At 52.5% G+C, this 26878-nt stretch overlaps 3 protein-coding genes across 5 annotated transcripts; 1 reads left to right on the top strand and 2 right to left on the bottom strand.

Annotated features, from left to right (window-relative positions):
- Positions 1 to 253: 253 nt before the first annotated feature.
- On the bottom strand, positions 254 to 10916 carry KAT8 (lysine acetyltransferase 8). Of its 2 annotated transcripts, none has more exons than XM_058569555.1 (11): positions 9675 to 10916; positions 8263 to 8337; positions 8010 to 8185; positions 4494 to 4547; positions 4228 to 4392; positions 3367 to 3456; positions 1470 to 1610; positions 1279 to 1372; positions 1034 to 1184; positions 682 to 836; positions 254 to 422 (listed from the first exon to the last, which is right to left on the bottom strand). In XM_058569555.1, the coding sequence occupies exons 1-11, from the start codon at positions 9883 to 9885 to the stop codon at positions 358 to 360; spliced, it is 1377 nt and encodes a 458-aa protein (XP_058425538.1). In that variant the 5' UTR covers positions 9886 to 10916; the 3' UTR covers positions 254 to 357. The 2 variants fall into 2 exon arrangements, with proteins under 2 accessions (XP_058425538.1, XP_058425539.1); XM_058569556.1 differs by lacking the exon at positions 9675 to 10916 and adding an exon at positions 8453 to 9586.
- A 1534-nt stretch (positions 10917 to 12450) lies between these two features.
- Positions 12451 to 16936, bottom strand: BCKDK (branched chain keto acid dehydrogenase kinase). Its single transcript, XM_058569554.1, has 12 exons — positions 16831 to 16936; positions 15896 to 16263; positions 15704 to 15772; positions 15498 to 15608; positions 15135 to 15182; positions 14935 to 15054; positions 14752 to 14850; positions 14485 to 14558; positions 14021 to 14149; positions 13839 to 13928; positions 12999 to 13157; positions 12451 to 12906 (listed from the first exon to the last, which is right to left on the bottom strand). Exons 2-12 carry the CDS (start codon positions 16088 to 16090, stop codon positions 12762 to 12764), a joined length of 1239 nt encoding a protein of 412 aa, XP_058425537.1. The 5' UTR covers positions 16091 to 16263; positions 16831 to 16936; the 3' UTR covers positions 12451 to 12761.
- Positions 16937 to 23348: 6412 nt separating this feature from the next.
- On the top strand, positions 23349 to 25737 carry VKORC1 (vitamin K epoxide reductase complex subunit 1). Of its 2 annotated transcripts, XM_058569568.1 has the most exons (3): positions 23447 to 23683; positions 24449 to 24558; positions 25268 to 25737. In XM_058569568.1, the coding sequence occupies exons 1-3, from the start codon at positions 23511 to 23513 to the stop codon at positions 25474 to 25476; spliced, it is 492 nt and encodes a 163-aa protein (XP_058425551.1). In that variant the 5' UTR covers positions 23447 to 23510; the 3' UTR covers positions 25477 to 25737. The 2 variants fall into 2 exon arrangements, with proteins under 2 accessions (XP_058425552.1, XP_058425551.1); XM_058569569.1 differs by lacking the exon at positions 24449 to 24558 and having other exon boundaries at positions 23349 to 23683; positions 25268 to 25373.
- Positions 25738 to 26878: the final 1141 nt, after the last annotated feature.

A 26878-nucleotide genomic window follows, 5' to 3' on the forward strand; every position in this document is an offset into this window, starting at 1 on the left:
AAGCTTGGCACACTCTGCTTTGTTGGCCCAGGTTCAGTTCCCAGGCAGGGACCTACACGGCTCAGTGGCCATGCTATGGCAGTGACCCACATACAAAATAGAGGAAGATTGGCACAGATGTTAGCTCAGGGCGAATCTTCTTCAAGCAAAAAGAGGAAGATTGGCCACAGATGTTAGCTCAGGGCCAATCGCCCTCAGAAAAAAAAAAAAAAAATCAGCTCTTGGCCTCCCACTCACCTCCGAAGTCCAGAGCCACCAGCAGAACTTACTTTATTAAAAAAATGATGAAACAGGTCTGTACATATTTACAGGCTAGGGGGCAAGGAGGCATGGTCCAGCAGCAGGGGCAGAGGCCACTCACTTCTTGGAGAGTTTGACTTGCTTGTGCTTGGGGGGTGCCCACTTGAGGCAGACAGAGTCCACTGTGGGGAGAAGAGGCATGAGAGGCAGAGCTAGGCCTCTGGGCCCAGGCCAGGTTTCACCTCTAGGTGAGAACAGGGGCACACTGAGTCCTAAGGAGGGGGCAGGGAAGCCCAGGAATGAGTAGCCTGCCCCAGGCTTCAGGTCGGAGAGCTGGTCAGACTGGTTTGGGATCAAGTGACAGCAGAAAGGAGGCTCTGGCTCCCAGCAGGCCTTACACCTACCCTCCACCACACACACCCTGGGAAGCCCCCGACCCACCTGTGATGGGTGGTTTCTTATACTGGGCACTTTTGAGGTGTTCCTCTACCAGCTTGGGTGTGACACAGATCACGTGCTGGCCCTTCCAGTACTTGACCATGTTGAGGGACTGTAGGGTGCTGATGATGTCATTCTGGGTGATGCTGGTCATCTGGCTGCAGAAAGAATTAGAGCAGATGCTGGAGAGAGTTCCCTTGTGGCATCTGGCTGGGACAACAAAAGGGGACAAGGAGACAGGATCATGGCCAATCTTAGAAGAGTCCTTCCCTCTTTGAGGGTTCCAGGAAGCCTCCCTCATGAGGTCCTTGATGGACAGCATGCCCTGGACAGGGCTGGGGATCAGGGCCCTAACCTAAGGTCCTTGATGGACAGTGTGCCCCGGAAGTCTCGCAGGATCTCCAGCAGGACCCAAGACCAGTAGCTGCGGTAGCTGAGCTTGCCCAGGTCAGACAGCGGCTTCTCAGGTGAGCCTACCGTGCTCTCAAGCTTGGATAGCTCATAACCTGGCAGTGGTGGAAATAAGGATCTTGAGGACCCAGCCTGCCCTGGATCCCCCACCACAGTCGCCCCTTCCTGGACAGACCAGGAGCCACTCACTGAAAGCAATGAGGAACTTTCCGTATCCACGGCGCTGGTAGGGAGGCAGGGTCAGGATGCAGGCCACATTGTTCCCATCTGGAGACTCCTTCTCCTGCAGGGATGGGGGATCAGGACCTCTGCGGAGGCTCAGCCCCATCTCCCATTCGCACTCCCCACATTCCCTCAACCTGGGCTTCCTGACCCAGCACCTTAGAGAAGTAGCCGACGATGTGGGCCCCCTGCCTGTCCACCTCAGTCAAGATGTAAAAGACGAAGGGCTCCACATCAAAGTACAATGTCTTGTGGTCCAGGAAGAGCTTGGCCAGCAGACACAGGTTCTGACAGTAAATCTGAGGGGTGAGGGAGGTGGAAGCAGGCTCAGGCAGCAAGTACAACCCCCCCAACTGGCCCATCAAGGCCTGGGCAGGAGCTGCCACCCTGCTCTGCAAGTGCCAGGCTCCAGAGAGCAGGCAGTGCCAGGCAGGTCAGGAGTGGGCTCCTCACCCGAACAGTAGTATTTAGAATTGGAAAGCGTCTTGGAGTCATTTTCTGATGGACAGGGAAACTGAAAACCAGAGAGCTATTAGCAATGGAGGAGGTAATGGCAGAGCTGGACTAATCCTGGCTACCACTTTTGAGTGCTAAATATGAGTTCAATCTTCACAGACCTTAACTCTTATGTTTCAGATCAGGAAATAGGCTCAGAGGAGATAAGTGGCTTGCTGAAGGCCCCACAGCTGGCAAGAGCTAGGGCAGGATTCAAACTGGTATATGAGTTTTGTCTGGTTCATAGCTGTGTCCCTGCACTCAGCACAAGGCTGAGCATGAAGCTGGGTGGCTGGTAAACGTCTGCTGAATGGACGAGCCTCAAGCCTGACTCTGAAGCCTGAGCTGCCTGTCCACTTGGCCGTGCTCCTCTGCTGGGCTTCACTAGCCTCCTTGCTGCAGGGCCAGACACCCACCCAGGCCAGAGACCAAAGTCAGGAGGGCCAATGGGACCCTGAGGTTGGCTTCACAGCACAGATCAAGGGGCCCTCTGGTTTATGACACCTTTTACATCCACTCTCATCTGACCCAACAATTGTGTGAGCTCAGCATTGCTAGTCTCATTTTTTTAGGAGTAAAATGAGGCTCTGGGAGGGGAAGTGCTTGCCTGAGGCCTCAAAGCCAGCAGAGGGTAGAGGTGGAAGGAACCCCCACGTCTCCTCCCACTCCCCGTTTATGCTCAGGAAGGCAGAGCAGCAGGCAAGCGCCAGACTAAGAGCAGATATTCCCCAAACTTATATATTACAAGGCTGGTTTAGCTCCAAGAGGTCACCGAAAATAACAAAGGCCATGTTTACTAAGCACCTACTCGACGCCAGGCCCTGTGCTAAGTATTTGACATTGTTGTCTCATCTACTCCATTAAGAATCCTATTAGGTAAATATTATCATGACTCCTGCCTTATGCATGAGGAAACAGGAACAAACAACATTAAGTAACTCGTCTAAGGTCAGCTAGGAAGTGACGGGCGATCTGAAGCCAGGGGCCACTCAGAAGCCTGCCCTGTTCATCTGACACTATACTGCCCTTCCACAGGAAAGTGTCTCACTTGGGGAGACCTTCCCAGACTGACCAAGCAAAGGCCAGGTTCTCAATGACAACAAAGCAGGCCCCAAAGGCCCCACCCTGCCTGTCTTTCGGACAGGAACAAGGAACTCAGCCCTCAGAGCCACCGAGCTCTCAGGCAGGAAATCTTACACAAAGCGGTTCCCTCCCAGGAAAGACAAACATCTTTCCTTCAGGCAGAAAGAGAAAGTGCTTCTAGAAGTGGCCTCAGGCACAACAATCTCCACTCTGGGTTCCAGAACTGCCCAAACCTAAACTACCCCATCAGGAGAAAGGTCCTCAGGGACAGACGGAAACCCAGTCCCCGAGGCTGGCACCACAGGGCCACGTGATTACTATGCACCAGCCACAGGCCAAGTGCCAGGCTAAGCATGATCCACACGCCTTTTCCCGGTGGAGGCTCATCCTAAGGCTGGCCCTATCCTTTGGTGACAATGAGGATGGTCACGAGGTGCCCAGTGCTTGCCCCCCACCCCACAGCGCCACCCAGCTCACCTTGTGGTCCTTGCCGTCTACCTCATACACAGAGATGTTGCTCTTGCGATAGATTTCCTTCCCTGGGGGCTGCCGCCACTGACACTGGCCCTGGGGGTGGGCACAGGGAGATACAGGCTTGAGACCCTGAGGTTCTCTGCTAGGTGCCCCCATCTCACCCTGTGTGGCTTGCAGCAAGGCTCTGCTTCTCTTGGTTTCCCCATCTGTATACCCTGGGCTCAACACTTCACCTAGGTGGAGTAACCCTCCCAACCACCTGAGGAAACAGAGCCTATTTTACAGATGAAGAAACCAAGGCACAGAGAGGCTAAGTAACTGGCTTGCACATCGCGCAGCTAGATGGTTCAAGTCCAGGTCGGCCTGGCTCTAGAGGACCCTGGAGGGCTCTCATCTATGACAACGGTGTTTCCTAAGCGGCGTTCATTTGCTGCAGGTTGCACTCTTGGGGAAACACCCTGCTGCGCTAGTGATGAAAGCCCCTCGCCCCTGGCAGCTGTGTACCACTGCTTCCCATCTGTCACACGTTATGGTCCCATGGCTCAGGGGCCATGCTTGCTTCCTCTCTTGCACTGAGGAACCTGGCCCTGGGATAGCCTTGATAAAGGTGGTGAAAGGCAAGGGACCCGAGGAGGGGTAAAGACAGGGATTACTGTCCCCATTCCACAGGAGAGGAAACTGAGGTCTGCAGAGGGGCAGCAAGTTGGCCAACACCACTCCAGCAAAGACAAAGCCAGGCCTGGAATCCAGGTCTTTCAGCCCGTGGCAGCTTTTCCTTGGGCTCAACCCCTCTGGACCTGTCTCCCTTCCCTTCAGGCGCCCTCAGCCTCCACGCCCCTCTCTCACCAGGCAGCCCAGCCTCACCAAGTGGAAGCGGTAGCTCTTCTCGTATTTCATGTACTTGAGGCAGTACTCGCAGAGCCAGAGCTTGGGCTGCTTCCCATAGTCTTCGGGGAATGGTGAGAAGTACCAGGCATCGATTTCGTAGTTCCCGATGTGGATCTTGTCCACGTACTTCACCTTGGTGATCTGTGGGCAAGGCGGGAGTGCAGGGCAGTGGATGGCTCAGTTGGGGCAAGGAAAGCGGGAGGGAGGGAGAGCCCACAGGCAGGACCCCCGCTCCTGCTTACCGCCTCATGCTCCTTCTCCAAGGCTGCTGTCGTGGGGTCCATCTCTGCATAGGTCTGGGCAAGGAAAGAGCAGCGGACAGAGGTGAACAGAAGTTGTGGTCAGGCCGTCCCTCCCCTGCCCTAGAACTCAGTGCTTCCCTTCTGTCTTCCAGACCTCATCCCCTGAATGACAGTAAGAACCACACAAATAGCTAACTTGTTTTACCTGGTTTTGAAGCTGGCTGGTCTAAGCTCCTCTCCCGTCTGCCTGCCCACCCATACATCCCAGATGCCCCAGATGCCCGAGTTTGGACCTTTTGCCAGATGAACAGGACTAGGATCAGGAGGGCTGGGTCCAGTCCTTGGGTTGATAAGAGCTCCAGCTGTACAATGATCACTCCAGCTCTGCCAAACTTGTTGTGAGACAGATGAAATAATGGATCTTGTCCTCCACGCCCATAGCTGGAACTGGTGCCGACTCCCCAACGCACCTGGACCTCTTTCCTGAGCACCAGACCCAAGGAGCGGCCTGCCTGTGAGACTGCTCCCAGAGTTCCTTCCACAGGCACATCAGACTCGAGTGTCTGGAAAGGAACTCAATCCTTCCTCCCTGCAAACCTGTTCATCCTCCTGGGTTCCCCACATCACTAGGAGCATCAATCTCAGTCCAACTTCCCAAGAGCAATAACAGGCCTGCTCTTAAGACTCTTCCCTCTTTCTCAGCCTGGCATTCAGTTAACAGCCAAGTCCTGGACTCCCTGACACCTCTGGAATCAGTCCCTCTCTGGAATTCTCCTCTCTGTCCCACTCCAAATAGTCACTGCAACCATCTTAGGTCTGGACAATTGACTAGGCCTCCTTAGATTCCCAGCCTCCAGTCTCAGCCCCTTCAAATCTACACTGCTATCAACACCCCTCTTTTTCCAGCGTTCGTGCCTTTGCACATGCAGTTCCTCCCTCCTTGAATGTCCTTCCCTCTCCTATTGCCGCCAGAACATGTTTACTCCACCCAGTACAGAGCGTGAGCTAGGTGAGTGTGTGATGAGGCAGAGCTTTGTGAGCTAGCATGTGTAATTGTTCTCACTGTGCTCCTTCCTGTCCTTCAAGGCCCACCTCCTCCAGGAGGCCTGACTGGATTGTTCAGATGCAGAATACACCCTCTCCTTTCCAAGTCAGGAACACAGTGGTTAATAATAATACCCTCTGACTGCCCCCACTTGGTTTCCCCTATTTTCCAAGTCCTTAGAAAGCAGAGACTAAAAATCATGTCACACTCACAGCACATCCTGTTCCTAGGCCTGACTCTGTAGGAGGAACCAAGTACAGACAGACAATGGAGGGGGGACCCAAGGCCTATGACCTACAGCAGAGTAGACGGTGGCAGCCTTGTCCTGTAGTTGAGAAGGGAGAAAGGAGCCACTGTTTTACCCAGAACCCCCTTCCACAGAGCACTTTGCCTATATGGCCTCATTTAACCCTTTCAGCAACCCTGAGATACAACATTCTTCTTTCTATTTTACACAAAAGAAACAGGAGGGAGAGGGGAGGTCACCTGCCCTTGGGAACTAGCTGCCAAGCACTCCACAGGCGTTATTTCATTTGGTCCTCACAGTGAGCCTGAGACAAGAGTGTTCATTATCCGCGCTGCACAAAAGAGGAAACTGAGGCACAAAGAGGTGAGATCACTTGCCCTAGGTTAGCACAGTTGGGCATGGGCCCCCACTCTGTCCAACTCCGAGCCTAACCCCCGCAAAGATGAGGGAAGAAAGATTTTCCTGCTCATAGGCCTCTTTAAAATGCATTTCCCAGACTCTCACAAGACACAATCCTCTTCTGTAAATGCATTAAAGAACTACAAAAACACTACTTTTCTTAAATGCTGCAATTTATTTAGAACGAAACATTAATTAGGCTCTGAAGAACCTTGCTGATCGTTACCTCGCTGATTATCCACCCTTTATCACCATTGGCCCATTGTCATTCACCCTGCTGATTGCCAGCTTGGAGGTACATCTTTGAGACTTAATTTGCCAGTGCAACCTGGTTGGGGAACTAAGAGAACCTTAGAAGCTGTCCAATCGAGTAGCAACTAGCCACGTGTGGCTTTTTAAATTCATTAAGTTTAAATAAAATTTAATTCTTAGTCACACTAAACACCTTTTAAGCGCTCAGTAGCCACATGTGGCTAGAGGCTACTCCACCGGACAGTACAGATATAGAACGCTTGACATTTATCACAGGAAGTCCAACTGGACAGTGCTGCCTTAGACCTGGAGAGGACTTTCTAGTTCAGGGTATTTCAAATTATCTTTTAATCACAACCCACAGTAGAAAGTGCAATTAGCACTATAAACTAGTTGACATGTTTGTGTACATACATATGTGTATTTGTACGTTAAATAAAAGTTTCTCAAAGAAATACTTACCTTTAATAAAATTCAATGCACTCTAATATTTTCTGTCTTATCCTATTTCTTTCTTCCATTTAAAAAATATAAATGCTGGTCACAATGCACTGAACTAATCTGGCAATGTACTAACAGCTGCACCCCACAGTTTGAAAAACATGCCGCAGAGCACACAAGCGATCAGAAGGATAAAAGCACACTGGCTGGAACTAATGAATGTCCGATGCTTTGAGAGCTCAACAAACCCTGTTCTCGTCTGCACTCCCCACTTTACAAATCAAGACACCGAGGCTCAGGGTGGCAGGAAACTAACCCCCCAGGGGCTGGCTGGCTTGGTGAAAAGAACTCAGGTTTTAGAAACAAATGGCCTGAGTTTCTAGGATGTGTCAAAGCCACAGTTAATGGTTTGTGCCCCAAAGTAGAACAATCTAGTTGGCAAATCTAATTCCTGACTGGGTTCCTAAACCTGTTTGTTCCTTCCCTGTAAACTGAGAATAATAATAATGCTTACCTCACAGGGTTGCTGTGAAACTTCAGTGAGGACATGTAGTAAAACACTTAGCCTAAAATTCTGGCTCACGAGCCAATTAATGTTTGCTATTATTGTTCTAACTCCAGCCCACCTTTTTACTAGCTGTGTGACCTTAAGCATGTCACCTAACCTCTCTGAGCCTGCATCCTCATTCACAAAAGGAAACAATTATCTTTGTGGTGTTGAATTGTTAGGGAGAATATGATGAGCTTACACATGTACAGTACTCAGCATGATGCCTGGCAATAGCAAGTGCCCAACGTCATTCATTTTCTTCTTTCCCCTTGGACTTCAAGTCATTTTGTCTAATGTGGCACAGCCAACGGGAGACAAAAGAGGCTATCAGTACAGGAGGCCTGAGTTCCAGTCCCAGCTGTACCATTTCTTTGCTGTGAGACTACAGCCAAGCCCCGGCCCTCTCTAAGCCTCAGTTTTCTTATCTCTTCAAAGAGTACATAAAAAGAGGTAGGTGAAGTCCCTGTCGCACTGCAGGAGCTTAAGAAATGGGAGCTGCTGTGGTTTTTGCACTGGGACCCAAAGGAGTCGGCAGAGGTAGCTGAACCTCCTGGGGCCCCAGGGAAGGGGAGGGGCCCGGACCTTCTGCACGTGGTTGATTTCGTCATGCTTGCGCTTCTGGTTGCGAGTGATCTTGCGCTCAGGCTGCTCAGCCAGCTCACTCAGGTACTTCTCTGAGTTCTTCTGCACAGCATCCTTCACTGTCTTGGTCAGCGCCAGCCGGTTCTTGTCCACCCATTCGTCTAGCCGCCGGTTAACTGTGAGGATGGGCCATGAGGGTGCTGCCCTTCCACCCCTCTCCCCCACCCAGGCCCGGATACCCCAAGTCACTCACAGCCCACATAGTGTACATAGAATTCCTCTCGGCCCTCCTGATCATTCACTCGAGACTGGATCACTTCAGCAGAATCTGTGAAGGAAGAAGGCTAGGATCATCAGGAAGGAAGGCAAGGCTGGAACAAGAGGAATCTTTTACACTGAGGAGCAGTTTCCAGATTCCAGAGCCACACATAAGCTAACCTCACCTGTCCACATCTGCCATTCCATTCAATCATCGCCTGTGAGGTGGGCCAGGATGGAGCTGTTATTCTTATTTTACAGATAAGAAAACTGAGGCTTACCCAGGCTCACAAAGTTGAAATGTGATAAGAGCTAATACTTAACTGGGTATAAGTCTGGCTCCAAATTCAATGCTTGTTTCACTATACCCAATCATTCATTTGTTCAGGGGTCATGAGGGCTGGCTCTGGAGTCAGACAACCTAGGTTTATATAGAATTCTAGCTCTCAACTTCCTAGCTATGTTTAACTAAGCAAGTTATTTCAGCTTTCTGAGCCTCAGTTTCTTCATCTGTAAAATAGGGATACTAGTGCCCACCTCAGAGGGTCAGTTAATGCCTTTAAAGCTTTAGTAGTATAGCACCTGACAACTAGCATACCATTCAACAAATGAGTAAGACAACCATTGCATGTCTGGCCCTATGCTATGCTATTGCTGGGTACAGAGGACACAGCAATGAATCACAAGCAGACCTACCCTCCAGAAGTTCCCACTTTGATAGGAAAAGACAGAGAGAGACAATGAAAACATAACGTTACATATTCCATAGCTGAGGTATGAAGAAAATGCTGCAGGAACATACAGAAGGGAATGACTCACTTTGCCTGAAGGGAGTCAGGAATGGCATCGCAGGGAATATGGTGTTAAAGAGATCAGTAGGAGCTAGCCAGGTGAACAAGAAGGGGAAGAAAGGGCAGAGGGCACAGGTGGTAAAAGACATATGGTCTTCGGGAAGGTACAGAGTGGTCTGGTCTGGAAATGGCCTTTGCTAGGGGTGGCTAGACACCAGAGAGGTCACAAAGATGAATGCCATCCTAAGGGGTTTACTTTGAAGATGAGGCAACGCAATGGAAGGGAAGGGAAAGCTCGTTTTTGTGTTCTGGAAGGTCCTCTCCGCTGGCAGCTGTAGGGGACGGATGGAAGCAGAAGTCGCAGAGACAAGAGAGACCAGCGAGGAAGCAAGGTTAACAAGAAAAGGGAACGAAGCCTAACAGTGGGCAAGAAGGTGGAAAGGAAGCTCTATATACAAGAAGAATTCTGCGATAGCCTGACAGGTGGGGTTTGTAGGCGGCGCCCGGGATAGCCTGAAACTTCGCCTTCTCTTTCCTCCAGCCCCGCCCTCCACGACTCCCAGCCCCTCAGAGAACCCGTCCCCAGGCCCCGCCCCTGCCCCTGCTCCGCCCTCACGCCAGGTGCTATCCGGACGCCGGCACAGGTACGTTTCTCCGATCTCCACGGTGACTTCCGGCTCGCCGCGCGCCGGGGTCGGCGGAGAGACCCGGCCCGGTGACGGGGCGGTCCCCTCGACCGCCGCACTCTCCCCGGGCCCGGGCTCGCCCTCCCCCGCGACCCCTGCAGTTGCCGCCGCAATCGCCGCAGACGCTCCCTGTGCCGCCATCGCTGTGGTGGAAGTGACGCCAGATTCCGGCGCCGCGCAGCGCTTTCAGCTCCGGGTCAGCGACGCGTGGCGGAGGCAGCAGCAGGCTGGAGGGTGGGGTCTGTGACGTGTCAGGAGGTGATTGGTTAGTGTGGCCATGTGGGCGGCGCCGAAGACAAGCTTGACGTTTACTGTGCCGAGTGCCCTGGGGTTCCTTTCTTTCGGTGTGAGAATATGGCTGCACCCTAGAGTTGAAAAGAGGAGAAAGACTTTCTTGATCTGATGACTCAGCTCGATCTTTTTAAAGGCCCTGGTGCCTGAGGAAGCCAAGACGTGCCAATTATCAGGCCTCGAGCCAGGAATCAACACCCACTCCTGCGCCGCCCACTTCGCCAGCCTAGTACCGATCACCCCTTTTTTTAAACATTGAGGAAACTGCCTTCCTTGTTCAGGGTGGGAAAAGGATACGGTTGGGGTGGGGGAAGCAGGACGGGTGTGTCTAGGGACAGCCAATAAATTATTCTCACAGAATCAAGCCTTTCTAAAGAAATGATTAGGCCCCCAAACCAGACGACCCCTGAACAGACACTAGCCAAAGGCAGTGGACATAATGGAGAGTGTCTTGGGCTTAATGAGTGAGGAATCCTGGGTTCTGACTCTACTCTGGGTAAGTTGTACAAGTGTGTCCATTCTCCGAGTGTAGGTGAAGGTAAAACTATATATAACTGTATAAGCCATGTAACTATATGAAGGTTAAACCACATATTTATCTAGCTCTTATGTATATAAAACAAGTGTATTGCACAGTGCCAGACAGGGTAGGTGCTCAGTAAACATTCCCTTTGGCCACTCGCTGAACCTTCTCTGACTTATAATTTGGTTATTGGACTTCGAAACAATTCTAAGACGGGTGGAATGCTCAAGGCCTGAGGTTACAGATCAAGAAGTAACTGAGTCAGATATTTGGGGGGGATGGCAGTGGGAAGTGCTGATAACTTGGCTTTGGGGAAATGAGGAGTTGTGGGGGGCAGTGAATGCAGCTGTCTGGCAGCATGAGAAACAGAAGACAAACAACAGTCAGGAAAGAAAAAATTAAAATTGTAATGCCTTTTCCCACTCCCCACCCCACCCCTCATCTTCAAGATTGTTATTCTATCCACCCAGGGTTCTGGTGCCTCACCTTTGACTTCACCCAACATCTTCAGTTACAAATACTGTCCTTCTAGTTAAGGATTAGCCTAGGTTTTATAAATCCCTGATCAAGGTCACCGCACCAACCTCCTCACTACTGTCCCTCCACCAGTGATTCTTCTGATGTGCGAAACACTGTTCCTCCTAGAACTACATAGATCCCCTGGAATCTCTCTTTGTTGCTTCTCTGTGCCCAGATTACCTTTGATGTGCTTTCAGAAACCAGCACCAGAGGCTCTTCTTTGTCAAACTGCCTCTCGGCTAATAGAGCTGTTTTGCCTGAAAGAGCTGAAAACTCAATTTTTCGGCCTGGAAGTTCAAGTACCTCCCCACTCACACTTCCCAACACAGACATTAACCAATGATTGTCAGATGGAAGAGTTCATCAGTGACGGTGGAGCTTAGTTAGCAATCTGGCCTCCAGCTCTGAGGCAGAACTTTGGCTCGGAACTTTTGCCTGAGACCACATCCTTGTCTGGCCTCCTGCCCTTCCCTTTCCGGCTTCCCCTACTCACTTCCGGGACTGCTTTCTCAACAAATCACATGGACACAAATCCTCCGCTTGGGGTCTGCTTCTAGAGAATCCAACCTGAAACATCCCTTCCTAGCTTAAAACCCATCCTCCTGCAGGATAAAGCCCATGCTTCTTGGCTGTACATTCAAGGCCCTTCACCCTGACTGCCACCTACCTCTTTAGCCTCACCCCACTGCTGCAGCCAACAGGATTTTCAGCCTGGCAAGTCACTGTGGTTTCCCACCCCCTGGCATTTGCCCTCCAGATACAATCCCTGTCTTCGCTCAAAACCTCCACTTCCATCGCCAGTCCCACCAAGCAGGCCCTCAGGCCTGTCTTCTCCTTCCCTAGCAAGATAGGGGTCCCCACCTGCTCTCCAGAGCCTTTTCCTTTTGCCCTCCCCACCAGGGCCCCACTGTCCTCGGGGGCCTGCCACGGCACAATCGTGTGTGTTCCTTTCCTTGGCAGCAGCAGGCACAGCTGGCAAGCAGTATTTTTAACCTTACTCAGGTTCAGCAATCAGGTGGTTCAGGAGGTTGCCAAATCTGGTGACCTTCACCTCCAGAACCTGTGACTGCCAGGAAGGGAAGAGTCAGAACTGAGGTCTGAAGCTGGGCCCACTTGGACCCTCAATGTTGTCTGGGACCCAGAAACATTTGTAACATGAAATGAATGAAAGGTCTTTGTATAAACTGCCAGACCGCCCCTCACCCCCACTCCCACCAAACAAAATGCGCAAGAGACTTGGGGCCAATTCTACTCCTGGCTGTCAGGACAGTTAGAGACTGGGACATGAACTAGTTTAACCCAAGGGCCCAGGGAACTTGAATGTGGGCAGAAACAAAAGCTCACCTGCCCTCCCCACACACGGGGCCCAAGAGGGCATTCCAAATGTGAACTTTAATAACAGACAGCAGGTCAAAGTGGGGGTTCCCCAGGAACGAGAATGACGGAGCTGGTGCTGGAAGCCTCAAGGGTCCCCACTTCCTCCCCTCCAAGGCCTGGAGGCAGGGAAGCAGTGGATCCTGTCAAGGAGGGGTGGCTCCCGGCTCCATGGAAGTCCATCTGTTTGGGGCCCTAAGACCCAAGATGCAGCAGCATGTGGAGCAGGGTAGCACCCTGCCTGGCCCAGAAGGTGTGGGCAGGGTGGGTGGCCCAGGCTGGGCAGGCGAGCAGGCCAAGGGCTGCGGGGTCAGATGCGGAAGCTTTCCTCCCGGCCATCGATGTGACGGAGCCGCAGGTAGACATCCGTGCCAATGCCCTGCAGGGACTGCAGCTGGAGGGAACCACCAAGGTACTCCGCGTAGGCCCGTGATGTGGGCAGCCCGAAGCCAAAGCTGGGAGTGGGCAGGGGGATAGGACAGGGGCTTCAGAGGCTTGAGTCTCCTAGAGCCCCCCACCCCTCCATCCTGGCCAGGTGGGGTCTCACCCATGCATGGGTCCTGACTGGCCACCACTGTGCATGTCCAGGTGGCCAAAGAGGGGACTGATCCGGGGGTCCTGGGTGCTGGCCTCAGCTGTAGTGAAGTGGTAGTCCATAACCCGATCCAGGTCTTTGTGAGCGATTCCCCCGCCCCGGTCTGAAATCCTGGCAGGATGTCGATATCATGAGTTTGGCTCAGCTTCGATGGGGAGCTCACTACCTCCCAAGCAGACAGTGCTAAGTCTGCCTTCCTGTCCCTTCCACCCAAAGATGGAATGTGGTCTACCTAGACCCTTGGGCCTTGTTTTTTATAAGCTGCATTCCTCCATCTTCAGTTCTGCCTGGGCCACTGACTGCTCATACCTTCTCTCTCCAGCTCATGGCAATCTCAGGACCAGAGAACATCTTGTCTGATCAGGGACCAGGTCTCAGAATGGGGCAGGTACTGGCTTGAGGTCATACAGCAAGTCAGAAACAGTGCCTGAGGGCCGGTCCCGTGGCTTAGCGGTTAAGTGCGCATGCTCCGTTACTGGCAGCCCGGGTTCGGATCCCGGGTGCGCAACGACGCACTGCTTGTTCGGCCATGCTGAGGCCGTGTCCCACATACAGCAACTAGAAGAATGTGCAACTATGACATACAACTATCTACTGGGGCTTTGGGGGAAAAAAGGAGGAGGATTGGCAATAGATGTTAGCTCAGAGCCGGTCTTCCTCAGCAAAAAAAGAGGAGGATTAGCATGGATGTTAGCTCAGGGCTGATCTTCCTCACCAAAAAAAAAAAAAAGAAAAAAGAAACAGTGCCTGGAACCTCCACCCACCCCAGCCCCACTCCCACTCAGAGCAAACCTGATGACAAGATCGATATCATTGTTGGCAATGGTGATGACCACATCTGGGACATTGTAGGGAGTGTCCAAGTGACTCTCCATCGTGGCTCTATGCAAGGGGGAAAGACCAGTAGGTAGTGGTACCTCAGCCTCACCCCAGAGTTCATGTCTGCCCCCTTCCCACATATGCAGCCAGCCCACCTCATGGCATTCTTGAGCAGCTCGGGCAGGATGTAGTCCAGCGGCATGGGGATGAAGGGGAAACGGGCGGCCACATGTCCATTGATGCGGACACGGGGGGCACTGCCATACTTGTGCTCACACAGGCGTCTGTGGATAGGGGCAAGGGTTCAGACCTAGACCAGCGGTTCTCAACTGGAGGCGATTCTGCCCCCACTCCCCGCCAGAGAAATTTTGCAATTTCTAGAGACATTTTTGCTTGTCACGACTGGGGAGTACTACTGGCATCAAGTGAGTAGAGGCCAGGGATCCTTCTAAACACCCTAACACGCACAGGACAGCCCCTCACAAAAAAGAATTATCTGGCCCAAAATGTTAATAGTGCCACGGTTGAGAAACCCTGCCCTAGACTGCTCTGGGTAAGGGTTCAGACCCAAGCTTTCCCTGCCCAAAGACATCCACCCCCTTAGCCGTTCCAGCCTTACCTGGCAAAATCCACCCACTTTTCGATAATCTTCTTTGGCGAGAGGCGAGTGCAGATGATGCCAACAAAGTCAGGCTGGCAGGAGAAATAAAGTCAGGAGTAGGCAGCACCTCTACCCACACCTCGGCCACCAAATGCTTGCAACCTCTGGACTGCTGAAGCAGCCTCAAGCCTCTCCCAGGCCCTCGGCCCAGTCCCCAGTCCCCTCGCTCAGTCCCCTCTGTCCCACTTGACATTCCCAGGTGGGTCTCAGGTCCCAACACCCCACCTTGTCCTCATGCAGTGCCAGATGATGTGTGGCCAACATGCGGATCCCAAGCCTTGAAGTCAACGTCTTGTCCAAGAAGTAGCGGACTAGCTTCTCATCCTGTATAAAGAGTGGGGCCTCAGAAACCCTCTGCCCTTCCCAGGCCCCCCCAACAGGCCTGGGCCCCACTGCACTGCCCCTGACCTCTATGTGCTTCCGGCTCTCACGTAGTCCCTCAGCTAAGAGGGTCACCACATCCTTGTGGTCGTCCAACAGCTGTCGCACCAGCTGGCAGTATCGGGCCTCGTCCGTCTGGTCCTTGATCTGCAGGCCACGGAGTCATGAGTATGGATGGTCCAGCCCTGACCTCTCAGCCCCTCACCCTGCCCTGGCCCAGCCCTTACCGGAGGGAAGTCTGTCAGCTTCTGGAAGGCACGGATGTACAGCTCGTGCTGCAAGGAAGAGGTGTGGGAATTCACAGGGATGCTGTGGCCACCAGGCAGAGAATAGCCACCCATGCCTACCCATGGGGATTGCCATCCACCCCAATTCCCTTGGTTCAAACCCCCATCCCCGTCTTTCAATCTTCCATGAGTATGCAGCTTTGGCCTCTGAAGGCTTGGGTGAGTCCTCCATGGCCCTGAAACCTTTTGGCAGGCAAGTCTCTGCCACTCTGGTCCCGTCTCCCTATTTGCCCCCTGGGCAGTGGGGCATTGATCTAAGGTCCCCTCTACTAGGGAAACCCATGCCCCTGGAGGCCACCTTACCACGTGCAGTATGGTGGGGTTGCAGCCAATGATGAAGGGAAGGCTGCGGAAGCCCTTAATGCGGTGAGCGATCCTCACTGGCAACTCTTGCTGCAAGTACCGGCCACTTTTCTAGATGAAAAACAGGAGGGAAGGCAGGGCCAGGGCCTGAGTGGCTAGGCTAGAGCTCCAGGGACCAAGAGAAAAACAAGAGGTAGGAATCTTACCAGAAGGTGGCTGCCATCCTGAGAGCGACCTGAATAGAGCATCATGGTCGGAGTGAGGCGGACTGAGGGCTGGAGGGGCAGATGGGCTTTGAGCATTGGATCTCCAACTCCCTACCACACCACATTAGCTCCACCCTTTCCTGGACACCCTCTCTAGCCCCGGCCCCGGGCCTTGTTGCCCCAGCTGCGCACCTTCTCCGCTGCCACATCGATGGCTGACTGGTTGTAAAAGGAGGTCACGGTCTTGGAGCGCTCCCGCGCCATCTCCACGTGGTGTGTATCGGTGGCTGATGTGGAGCCTGCCCGGAGCAAGAGTGCGGGCCCCAGGAGGGGCCGGAGTGGAGGCCCACCCCGGGGGCCACTCCCCAGCACCGACGCCAGTATCATCGTCCTGCTCCTCTGTCGGACTCGGCGGCCCCTAGGGTTGAGGACCAGACAGACGGAGGCGACCCCAAAACGGGGCAAGAGGGGTATGGGTGGGCAGAGGCTCTTCTCCGACTTCAAGGGCGAGGGCCAGGCGAGGATGCTGACGAGCTCAGCCCCACGGGAGCAGCTCCCATCTACCGGGGTGGGGGAAGGGGAAGTTGTAAGGACCCGAATCCAGACAATCCGCACCACCTCTCCACATGGGCACTGGTAACCTCAGGCCTGGGCAATCTCTGCCCACCCCTTCCACCATCTCCCCAAACACACACAGGCCGAGCATGGACAACTTTGCTGTCCGTAGCTCCTATTCTTCAACCTGAGGCTCCATCTGGTGCTCTGGAAGAGAGGAGACCCTCAGCCAGAAAACCTTGCCCCCGCTCTCTCTGGTCCTGGGCATCCTCGTTCAGGGGGCGGGGCTGACCCCTATCCAGCGCCTTCAGACCGGAGCCCCAAGCCTGGCTTGCGTACGTGCGGCACACAGTATTGTGCGCCCGAGGGCCGGCTGCATGGAAGCCTCGGGCCAGGAGGCCCCGTCTGGGTTCTCGCTCCGCAGGGTCACCTGGTTCTGCCCGGATCCCCACCATACGGTAGACGCCAGCCCCCGTCCACGCACACTCCCGCGGTCCAGCGCGATGGCGAAGGCTGCAGGCACGCGCTGCGAAGCCCGCGCAGGCAGGGTCCGCGCGGGTTACTCCACTTACCGCGGGGCCAGAGCCAGGGCCGGGATCCGAGATGAACCGCCCAACAGTCGACAGGCCAGGCGAGCCGAGCCGCCTGCGCCTTCTGCCGCCCTCTCTGCCGCCGTGACGTCAAGTGGGCTGGGGGCGCCCGGTGTCTCCTGGGAATTGTAGTTTGGAGCAGAGAACCTTGGCGCCAGCCCATCCTGGCTATGCCCCTGCTCCCGAACCCCCAAATAAATACCACGGCTCTCTCCACAGGGCTCCCAGAGTTATCTGTGGTCTCTCTGGGCCTCTGTCTCCTCCTCTCTAAAATGGGATCCCTAGGAGCGAAACGGGAGATGGCGCGAAGACCCTTAGATGTAAACCGCACAGACCAAACCCTACCTGGACTCCTTCCCTGAGGTCCCGTCCTTCTCCTTCCAGCTCTTGACTCACTTACGGGAAACCAGACTGCCCGGTTCAAACCTCAGCTCAGCCATTTACCATCTGGGGCAAGATACTTATACTGCTCAATGCTTTAATTTCCGTACTGGTAAAATAAGGATGTATCAACCTTGAGGTCGTGTGGTTACATGAATGTATATATGTAAAGTGCCTAGAACCGTGCCAGGGGTGGAATTAGCACTATGTAAGTGTTAGGTATTATTATTATTCGTTCGTTTATGCCTGCAACAAACACTGATTGGGTCACTTTTCTGTGCCAGGAGAGGAGATTGGGTGTTAAATCAAATAAATGGATCTTTTCCCTGCCCTGAAGAGGAAAACAGACAGTTTCAGTGTCATCAGCTGTGATGAGGGCTCCACAGGAGGCTGTGGGAGCATCAGATAGGGACTGGGACATTGGTACAGGTGCAGCATGAATAGGACTTGGCCAGGCAGGGGAGCTGGAGTGGGAAGGATGGCAGGATAGAGAATAGCCTGGATAATCTGAGGATATGGCTGGAGCCATGTAGAGTCTGGGAAGGAGAGGGGCCAAATGGGGTGACCAGAGCCAGATCATGAAAAATAAGGAGTCTGCATTCATCTTGAGGTAGTAAGAAGTCACCCAAGGGTTTTAACTCTTAGAACATTCTGGCTATAATGATTGGGAGAGTGCGGGTCAGTGAGACCAAATGCAGAGTGACCAGTGAAAACAGAATTACTGGGGCCGGCCCGGTGGCGCAGGCGGTTAAGTGCGCGCACTTCGCTGCGGCGGCCTGGGGTTCGCTGGCCCGGATCCCAGGCGCGCACCGACACACTGCTTGTCAGGCCATGCTGTGGTGGCATCCCATATAAAGTGGAGGAAGATGGGCATGGATGTTAGCCCAGGGCCAGTCTTCCTCGGCAAAAAAAAAAAAAAAAAAGAGGAGGATTGGCAGGTGTTAGCTCAGGGCCGATCTTCCTCACACACAAAAAAAGAAAATAGAATTACTTTTTCCAAGAGATAAATGGGAGAGAGACTTTTCAGTGTGTCTGTGTGTGTGTACTTGTACTGATTGGATTTTTCTTCACCGCAGTTATGTATTTTCTAAATATTTAAAAAATTTTAAATATAAAAAGGGTAGGGGCCGGCCCCGTGGCTTAGTGGTTAAGTGCCCGCGCTCCGCTACTGGCGCCCGGGTTCGGATCCCCGGGCGCGCACCGACCCACCGCTTCTCCAGCCATGCTGAGGCCGTGTCCCACATACAGCAACTAGAAGGATGTGCAACTATGACATACAACTATCTACTGGGGCTTTGGGGGGAAAAATAAATAAATAAAAATTATTAAAAAAATAAAAAGGGTAAAGCGAAGCAGGGGACATCTTTGGAGCCCAAAGGCTTTCCTTAAACTTCAGCAAAGGTGCAACCCTTCACCAAAGGGGCTCCCTGAGTCTGGATTTCCTCTTCGCCCCCCATCCCCACACCATTCCCACCCTTTCTTTTTCAGCGTCTTGGCACTATCTTGGGCTGAAGCCAGGAGGCCACTCAGCTCTAGAGGCGGGCATGGCTTGAGCCTGCAGAAGGCAGAGGGAAGGGTGCTCCCGGCGGGGAGGACATCTTGCGCAGACAAGCAAAGGACTCACGGTGCTTGTGATGTGCCAGAACTCGTCACTCACGTGGCCACGGCGTGGACAAGAGGGCGCGAGACTGCTGCGGTGGTTGCCACAGAGGCGGGCGGTGTCCGGGAATGGCCTCACTTCTTTTGACCCGGCGCGTTGACCAGCGCTCGGCCTGAACTCGCTGCTGCCCCCCGGCGGCGGAGGTCGAACATGCACCCCACGAGCTAGCACTCTTCTAAAAGCTTCATAGCGACCCTCCAGAGGCAGGTACTATTATTATCCTCATTTTACAGATGAGGGAACTGAGGCGCAGGAAGATTAAAAGATTCGTCCCCCTTTCCCCTCTCCATCGTCACTCCCCCACACTCACTGTCTCCAGTCACACTGGCCTCCCTGTTGTTCCCCAAGCACACCAGGCACCTTCCACCTCAGAGCCTCTCGCTGGCTGTTCCCTCTGCGTGGAACACCCTTCCCCTAGATAGCCACATAGCTTACTCCCTCACCTCCTTCAAGCTTTTACCCAAATGTCAATTGAATGAAGCCTACTCAGACCATGCTATTTAAAATTGCAATCATCTCCATTCCCCTCACTCTGCTCCACCTTTTATTTTATCCAAAGCCTTTATCACCAACAACATACCATATACTTTATGTATTTATTATATTAATTGCTCATTTTTTCTCCTCTTCTAAAATATAAGACGAGAGCATGAATATTTGTCTGCTTTACTGATTTATCCGAAGCCCCTAACACAATCTCTGGCACGTTGCAGTACTCAATAAACATTTGTTAAATAAATGAAAGAGATATTGGGCTTTATTCTCCCATTTATTGAAATGGGATGTTATTGAAAGGCAGCGAGCGACAAAACTGCAACTTTATTTTATAAAGCATCACTTTGATTGCTGAGTGTGGAGAATGGATCTTGGGGTGGGAGACAAGAATATCTGGGAAGCCAGCGAGGAGGCTACTGCATTTATCTAGGTGGGAGGTGATGATGGCTTGGGTCAAGGTGTGGTCTGCCTAGATTATGGGGAGTGAGAGAGTAGTCCAGGAGGAGCGGCTTAGGTGGATGGATGGGCCATGGTTAAAATGGGAAACCCCAGAAGAGGAACAGGTTTGGGGAAGGTAAGGGGTTCAGTTTTGGGTGCATTGCATTGCATCTGATTGGCCTGTGAGACATCTAGATGGTGACATCCAAGAGGTGTTTCTGCTATGGGGTCTAGAGCCCAGGAGAGAGATCTGGGCTCAAGTCAGAGCTTGGAAACTGTCACCTATCGGGAGTAAGAGAAGACAGGGGAGGAAATAATGTTACTCCCTGTGACAGTTTGTATTTTCCAAAGATGGCCCACCCCACATGAGCTTCTTAGAATATGCCTATGACACTTCTCTCATCAAGAGGTAGCATTCTATGTTCCTTCCACTCGGGACTGAGCAGGTTTATGATTACAGTGGAATACTATACGACTTCTGAAGCTAGATCATAAAAGATGATGCACTTTGAAACTATTCTTAAAACATTTTAACATTAAAAAATAAAAAAATAATAATAGGTGATGCAGCTTCCACCTGGCTACAAGTCAGGAGCACTGGAGCCCTGTGGGAGCCAAGTACAAGGAGCACTTGTACTGGAGCCCTGAGCTGCTGTATAAGCAGTCTGACTGCCCTGTATTAATCATCTATTGCTGTGTAACAAATTACCCCCAAAATATAGCAGCTCAAGGGCCGGCCCTTGAGCTAAGCAGTTAAGTGCGCGTGCTCCGCTGCTGGTGGCCTGGGTTCGATCCCGGGCACGCACGACGCACCGCTTGTCAGGCCATGCTGTGGCAGCGTCCCCTATAAAGTGGAGGAAGATCAGCATGGACGTTAGCTCAGGGCCAGTCTTCCTCAGCAAAAAGAGGAGGAATGGCAGATGTTAGCTCAGGGCTGATCTTCCTCACCAAAAAAACCCAACAACATAGCAGCTCAAAACAAAAACATTTATTATCTTACGCAGTTTCTTTGGGTCAGGAATCTGGGAGCAGCTTAGCTAGGTGGTTCTGGCTCAGGTCTCTCATGAGGTTGCAGTCAAGATGTTGGCCAAAACTGCAGTCATCTGAAGGCTTGACTGGTGCTAGAGAATTCACTTCCAGGGTGCCTCTCTCACATGCCCAGCAAGTAAGTGCTGGTTGTTGGCAGGAGGCCTCAGTTCCTCACTAAGTGGACCTCTCCCTAGGGCTGCTTAAGTGTCCTCATCACCTGGCAGCTGGCTTCCCCCAGGGTGAGTGATCTGATTCGACAGAGAGATAGATGGAAGCCACAATATTTTTATGACTTAGCCTTGAAAATCACACACCATCATTTCTGCATTATCCTATTGGGTCAGGTTAGCACTATTCAGTGTGAGAAGAGACTACACAATGGTAAAAGCACCAGGAGACGGAAATCATTGAGGAAAGTTTTGGAAGCCGGCTGCTGTAGCTTAGAGGCTGCCATGCTGTGAGGACGCCCAAACTAGCCCCTTCAGAGAGACCACACAGATACATGGATAGCCCCTGGGACTACAAGAAGAAAGAGAGAGAGCTGCTAGGTTAGCCCTCAGCGGCGTCAATCTCCCATCGTTCCAGGGTTAGCCATCATCTGACTGCAATTATGTTAGCCGGGACTGCCCAGCCAAAATTCTCTTCCCAAATTCCTAATCCATAAAAAGTGTGAGAGAAAATACAATGATTGTTATTGTTTTAAGCCATTATTTTTTGCAGTGGTTTTTGTTGAACAGCAATAAATCCTCAATGATTCCCACCTCCTGGTATTCATACCACTCTGTAGTCTCTTCCCACACTGAACAGGGCTGACATGACCCAATAAGATAATGCAGAAATGACAGTGTGTGACTTTCAAGGCTAAGTCATAGAGATATTGTGGTTTCCATCTTTCTCCCTCTTAGATCACTCATTCTGGGGGAAACCAGCCACAGATAACAGAAACACTCCAGGAGACTGTGGAAAGAGATGAGAAACAGGCGTAAGTCCTAGTCCTCTGTATTAGTTTCCTATTGCTGCTGTAACAAATTACCACAAATTTAGTGGCTTAAAACAGCATGAATTTGTTATCTTACAGTTCTGTAGTTCAGAAATCTGACATGGGTCTTGCTGGGCTAAAGTCAAGATCTCAACAGTTCCTTTCTGGAGACTTTAGAGGAGATTCCGTTTGTTTGCCCTTTCCTGCTTCTAAAGGCCACCCACACTCCTTAGCTCATGGCCCCCTTCCTCCATCTTCAAAGCTAGCAACATTGGATCTCTCTGTGCCTTTCTTTCATAGTCATATATACCTCTGACTCTCTTCTTCTGCCTCCCCTTTTCACTTTTAAGGACCTTTGTGATTACATTGGACCCACGGGATAATCTCTCTGTTTTAAAATCAGCAGATTAGTAACCTTAATTCCATCTGCAACCTTAATTCCCGTTTGCCATGTAACCTAACATATTCACAGGTCCCAGGAATTAGGACATGGACATCTTTGGGGGCTGTCATTCTGCTGACCACACTGTCTGGAAGAAGAGCAGTGGGTCTGAGAAGGAGCAGCCAGAGAGGGAGGAGGGCCAGCAGAAGAGTGAAATATCACAGAAGCCAGAGGAAGACCGAGTTCCCAGGAAGGAGTGCTCAACGTGACTGATACTCTTGGGAGGTCAAGCATGATAAGAGCTGAAAAATATCCATTGGATTTAGCGTCCTGGTGATACCAGCCATTAGTTGTTAGAGGAGTGTTGGGGGCAGGAGCCAGTTTGTGGTGTGCTGGGCAGCAAAGAAGAAGTGAGGAAGTAGAGACTGGGATTGTAAAATCTTTTCCAAAACTGGATTGTGAAGGGAAATGTGTTGCTGTTTCTGAAATGGGAAAGAGAAGCAAGTTTCAGCGCAGACGGGAAGGAAGGAGAGGTATAGGAGAGATGGGTCATCAATAGATGCGATGTCTGTGAAGGGGAGAGCTCAGCTAGCTCACCAAAGGCTTGGAAAAGAGAGACTGTTGGGTTGACCCAGGCTCGGGTTTTGCCAGGCGGGCACCACAATAGAACATAGGTTAGGATACTGGAAAGAGGGTGGGCGGGGTGATGGAGCTGGGAATTCGAGAGGGGAGAGACCGGCCGCAGGAGGCGCTGGTGAGGCAGGAGGAAATGGCTGAGCAAGCTAGGAGGATTGGAGGTTATAGTCCTAATGATGCTGAAGTAATAGTTTCAGGGAAAATGCTTTGTTCTTGATCGGATCGCAGTATTCACTGGATTCCCTGATCCGTTGGTCTCTAAGTCCTGGATGTTCCAATGCTTAGAACGGGGCTTGGCATAGATTAAGCGCCACACTATACTGTTAGCCATATTAATATAATTTTTAAAGTCCGGAGACTCCATTTCCCTTGAGGCATTGCGGCCACTCCGACTACAACTCCCATCCTGCCTAGCAGGCCGCCTGGTCCGTAATTGCCCACGTTCCCTATCCGGTTTTCCAGTTCCAGCTTTCCTCACTGTTTTCCTACCTCGCCAGCATGCCTATCAAGTCTTAGGAACAACCAATTGGGTCAGGGAGTGCGAGACCAGACAGGCCAATCGCCCAGGCAGAGGGGCGGGAAAGGGCGTGGCCATATCCTGCTCTGCTTCTGCTCCGTGGCGGGTCCCCTTAGAGCTGGCGCCTCGGGCGGGGCCGGAAGACATGGGCGCTACCTGGAGGAGCCCGGGTTGGGTGCGGCTCGCCCTCTGCCTCGCGGGCTTAATACTCTCTCTCTACGCGCTGCACGTGAAGGCGGCGCGCGCCCGGGACAAAGATTACCGCGCGCTCTGCGATGTGGGCACGGCCATCAGCTGTTCGCGCGTTTTCTCCTCCAGGTGCGCGCGCAAGTGGAAGGCTTCGGGGACCGGGCTGCTCGTGGGAGCAGTGCATGGAGGCCAGATTGTCAGATGATTCTGGAGTCTGGGATCGGGGTTCCCGTGGAGCGGACACTTGGGGGCCGGGCTCGAGGGGGCGTTGCCTGGCGAAACGGGTGTGTCCGAGATGGGTGGGGGGCAGATAGTGCTGGGGACTGGGGTTATTCAGGAGTGTAACACGTGGATCCTGATGCCAAGTAATAATGGTCACTGGGCAGGAGGGGGAGGTGGGGTAGCGTGTAGGGACTGCTGAAAAGGCCGTGCTAGGGGATAAGGTGGCCAACTCTGGCTATGCATGAGAGCCCGAGGTTAGTGGGATGAAAGATTACAGAGGAGGGGAGTGGGCGGCCAAGGAGCTGGAGATTTAGGGGTGCAGGGCAGAGAGATTCTGTCTTGGATTCCCAGTTTCTAGTAACTCTGTAAAGCAAGGTGAACTGTTATACCCACTTTGCCATCTTAAGAATTATTGAAGGTCTAAGATGAAAAGAGAGGCCTGTGGGGGAGCCATGGCCAGGCCTGACGTCGGATAGGGGCAGTGACATGGAATCCTGACCTGGCCAAAGGGTGGCTATGCTGGGAGGTCACCGACCCTTGGACTCACGAGGGGGTTGGGAGAAAGGGGAGAAAGGGAAGGACAGCCCAGGTGGCTTCTTGGAAATCACCCTTCCAGCACATGGCCCAAGGCACTGAGTTGACACTCCTAACCTGGGGCCTCCCCTCCACCAGGTGGGGCCGGGGCTTTGGACTGGTAGAACACTTGCTGGGCCCGGACAGCATCTTCAATCAATCCAACAGCATATTTGGTTGCATCTTCTACACACTACAGCTATTGTTAGGTGAGTGGCCCTGCCCCTTCATGACAGGCCCCTTTCCCCCTTGGCCAGCCCAGCCCCATCCCTTGCAATCTTGGTGACCCAAACAGCAGCCAGCCAGCTGCTTATCACAGAGCACCCTGGGGGCGGGAACTAACCGGAGTCTCAATTGGTTTAGGTACTGTCAGAGCTAGAACGGCCCTTTTTCTTTTTTTTTTTTAATAATTTTATTTATTTATTTATTTTCCCCCCAAAACCCCAGTAGATAGTTGTATGTCATAGCTGCACATCCTTCTAGTTGCTGTATGTGGGACGTGGCCTCAGCATGGCCGGACAAGCGGTGTGTTGGTGCGCGCCCAGGATCCAAACCCTGGCCGCCAGCAGCGGAGCACGCGCACTTAACCGCTAAGCCATGGGGCCGGCCCTAGAACGGCCCTTAAAGACTTCCTAGGACCCCAGTTTTGTGGAAAAGACTCAGAAGTTCCTTTCTGTGGGAAATCCAAGGATTGCTTGCCTTTCTTCTCATGTAGAGCTCAGCAAGAAAATTCCCTATTTGGGTTCCAGGGGTCACTGAACAGATAGGAGAACCAAGGCCTTGATGTGGCCTGTCAGGCTCATTTTAGAGCCTCTTCCCCAGCAGCCCCTGATGTCTGGGTGGCACCATGAAGTCATGGCAGTGTTCTAGAGGTGGCCAGTCCCTAAAGCCCATGCCTGATCCTTTTCTACCTTGCAGGTTGCCTACGGGCCCGCTGGGCATCTATCCTGCTGGTGCTGAGTTCCCTGGTGTCTCTCGCTGGTTCTGTCTACCTGGCCTGGATCCTATTCTTCGTGCTCTATGATTTCTGCATTGTTTGCATCACTACCTATGCCATCAATGTGGGCCTGATGATGCTCAGCTTCCGCGAGGTCCAGGGACCCCAGGGCAAGGTCAAGGGGCACTGAGCCGTCATGCCAGGCTGACCTCATCTGCTCTGCTTTGGCATGTGAGCCTTGCCAAGGGGGCCACGTCTGGGTCCTTAGAAGAGTCTGCAACCCACCCCCACCCCCACCCCCACCATCCTCGCACACAGGACAATGAACCAAATGTGCCACGCTCTTTCCTCCACCCTAGTGCCTCTGGCTCTGTCTCCAAGGGCTGGTTTCCAAAGCTCCTGCTGTTACCCAAGGAGGGAAGGTTCTGAGCAATAAAATTTCTTAAATAAATTGGCCAAGTCTGAGCATCTGTCTCCTAGGGACCCTAGTGTTGGGGCTTCCCCCATCTTGCCTCCTCTGGGACTGGAAGGATATGAGTCAGAGCGAGAGTAGAGGGCCTGCCTGGGAAGGGTAGTTAGTCCCTTCTCCAGTGTGTGGAGTGAGCAAGACCCTGGGGCACCATCAGCCCCCACCCCCAGGAAACAGGCCAGCAGCTTGTCCCTGCTGCCCACAGGAGCCAGGCTTCTTCTCCTGGGAGGACCAAGCACACACTTGCAAGGGCAAGCTGCCCTTCTGGTTCTGTGCATGCTTGCTGTGAAGTTCTTCCTATAGTCTAACCTTAACCCCTCTGGCTGCCTTATCTACCACCCCGGGCCAATCTTGGCAGCCACGGAGAGCCAAGAACAGGTTGTGTTTTTGTATTGTTTTTTCCTAATATGTATTGAGCACTTACCCACATGCCAAGCACTGTTTAAGAACATGACATGTGTTAATTCATAATCCTCATAGCAAGTGTGTGAGGTTGGTACTGTTATTATCCCTATCTTGATGAGGAAACTGAGGTACAGAAAGGCTAAGCAATTTGCCTAAGATCACACAGCTAGTGCTGGGGAGGGTATTAGGGAGTCCTGAGGATTGGAGTCCCCTGGGGCCAGTTGGCTCCAGTGTCTATGGTTTTAACCCTAGCCACAGCTGCTTCTGTGTTGGGGTCAGGGTTCCTGCACAGGCTGGACTGGCCTGAGTTAGAAGTCAGGAAGAGAAAAAGGACGCACCTTGAGCATTCTTCCTTCCTGATTGAGTCTTCCAACACCGGCAAGAAAGGCGGGCACCACTGTAACCCTGTTTCCCAAGGAGGCGGCAGAGACGTGATGAGATTTGCCAGTCTCATAGCCAGCAAGCAGCAGCCCCGGCCCTTCGACACCCAGCTCTGCACACACTGCCTCTGTAGCAAGGTGGGAGAAGGTATGTGAAACTCACTTGGACCTGGGCCTAGCGGAGAGGCAGGGAAGCTGAAATGAAGTTAGAACTGGGAGGGCCTGCCCACCATGCCCTTCACAGTTCCAGGAGGAGAGCTTCCATGCCCGGAGTAAGTTCATTCTATGCCAGGCTCTGGAATAACATTTTTACATTCAACATTTCTGAGTTTTTCACA

This window comes from Diceros bicornis, chromosome 26 (genome assembly GCF_020826845.1).
Source record: "Diceros bicornis minor isolate mBicDic1 chromosome 26, mDicBic1.mat.cur, whole genome shotgun sequence".
NCBI lineage: Eukaryota > Metazoa > Chordata > Mammalia > Perissodactyla > Rhinocerotidae > Diceros > Diceros bicornis.

Coding starts and splice junctions, on each gene's coding strand:
- KAT8 (XM_058569555.1), bottom strand. CDS start 9,885: ATGGCGGCACAGGGAGCGTCTGCGGCGATTGCGGCGGCAACTGCAGGG. Junction 8,338..9,674: donor GCGTCCGGATAGCACCTGGC/GTGAGGGCGGAG, acceptor CTTCCTTCACAG/ATTCTGCTGAAGTGATCCAG. Junction 1,373..1,469: donor TCGTCGGCTACTTCTCTAAG/GTGCTGGGTCAG, acceptor CCATCCCTGCAG/GAGAAGGAGTCTCCAGATGG.
- VKORC1 (XM_058569568.1), top strand. CDS start 23,511: ATGGGCGCTACCTGGAGGAGCCCGGGTTGGGTGCGGCTCGCCCTCTGC. Junction 23,684..24,448: donor TCGCGCGTTTTCTCCTCCAG/GTGCGCGCGCAA, acceptor CCCCTCCACCAG/GTGGGGCCGGGGCTTTGGAC. Junction 24,559..25,267: donor CACACTACAGCTATTGTTAG/GTGAGTGGCCCT, acceptor TCTACCTTGCAG/GTTGCCTACGGGCCCGCTGG.
- BCKDK (XM_058569554.1), bottom strand. CDS start 16,090: ATGATACTGGCGTCGGTGCTGGGGAGTGGCCCCCGGGGTGGGCCTCCA. Junction 15,183..15,497: donor ACCCCACCATACTGCACGTG/GTAAGGTGGCCT, acceptor TCTTCCTTGCAG/CACGAGCTGTACATCCGTGC. Junction 14,851..14,934: donor AGAGCCGGAAGCACATAGAG/GTCAGGGGCAGT, acceptor CTCTTTATACAG/GATGAGAAGCTAGTCCGCTA.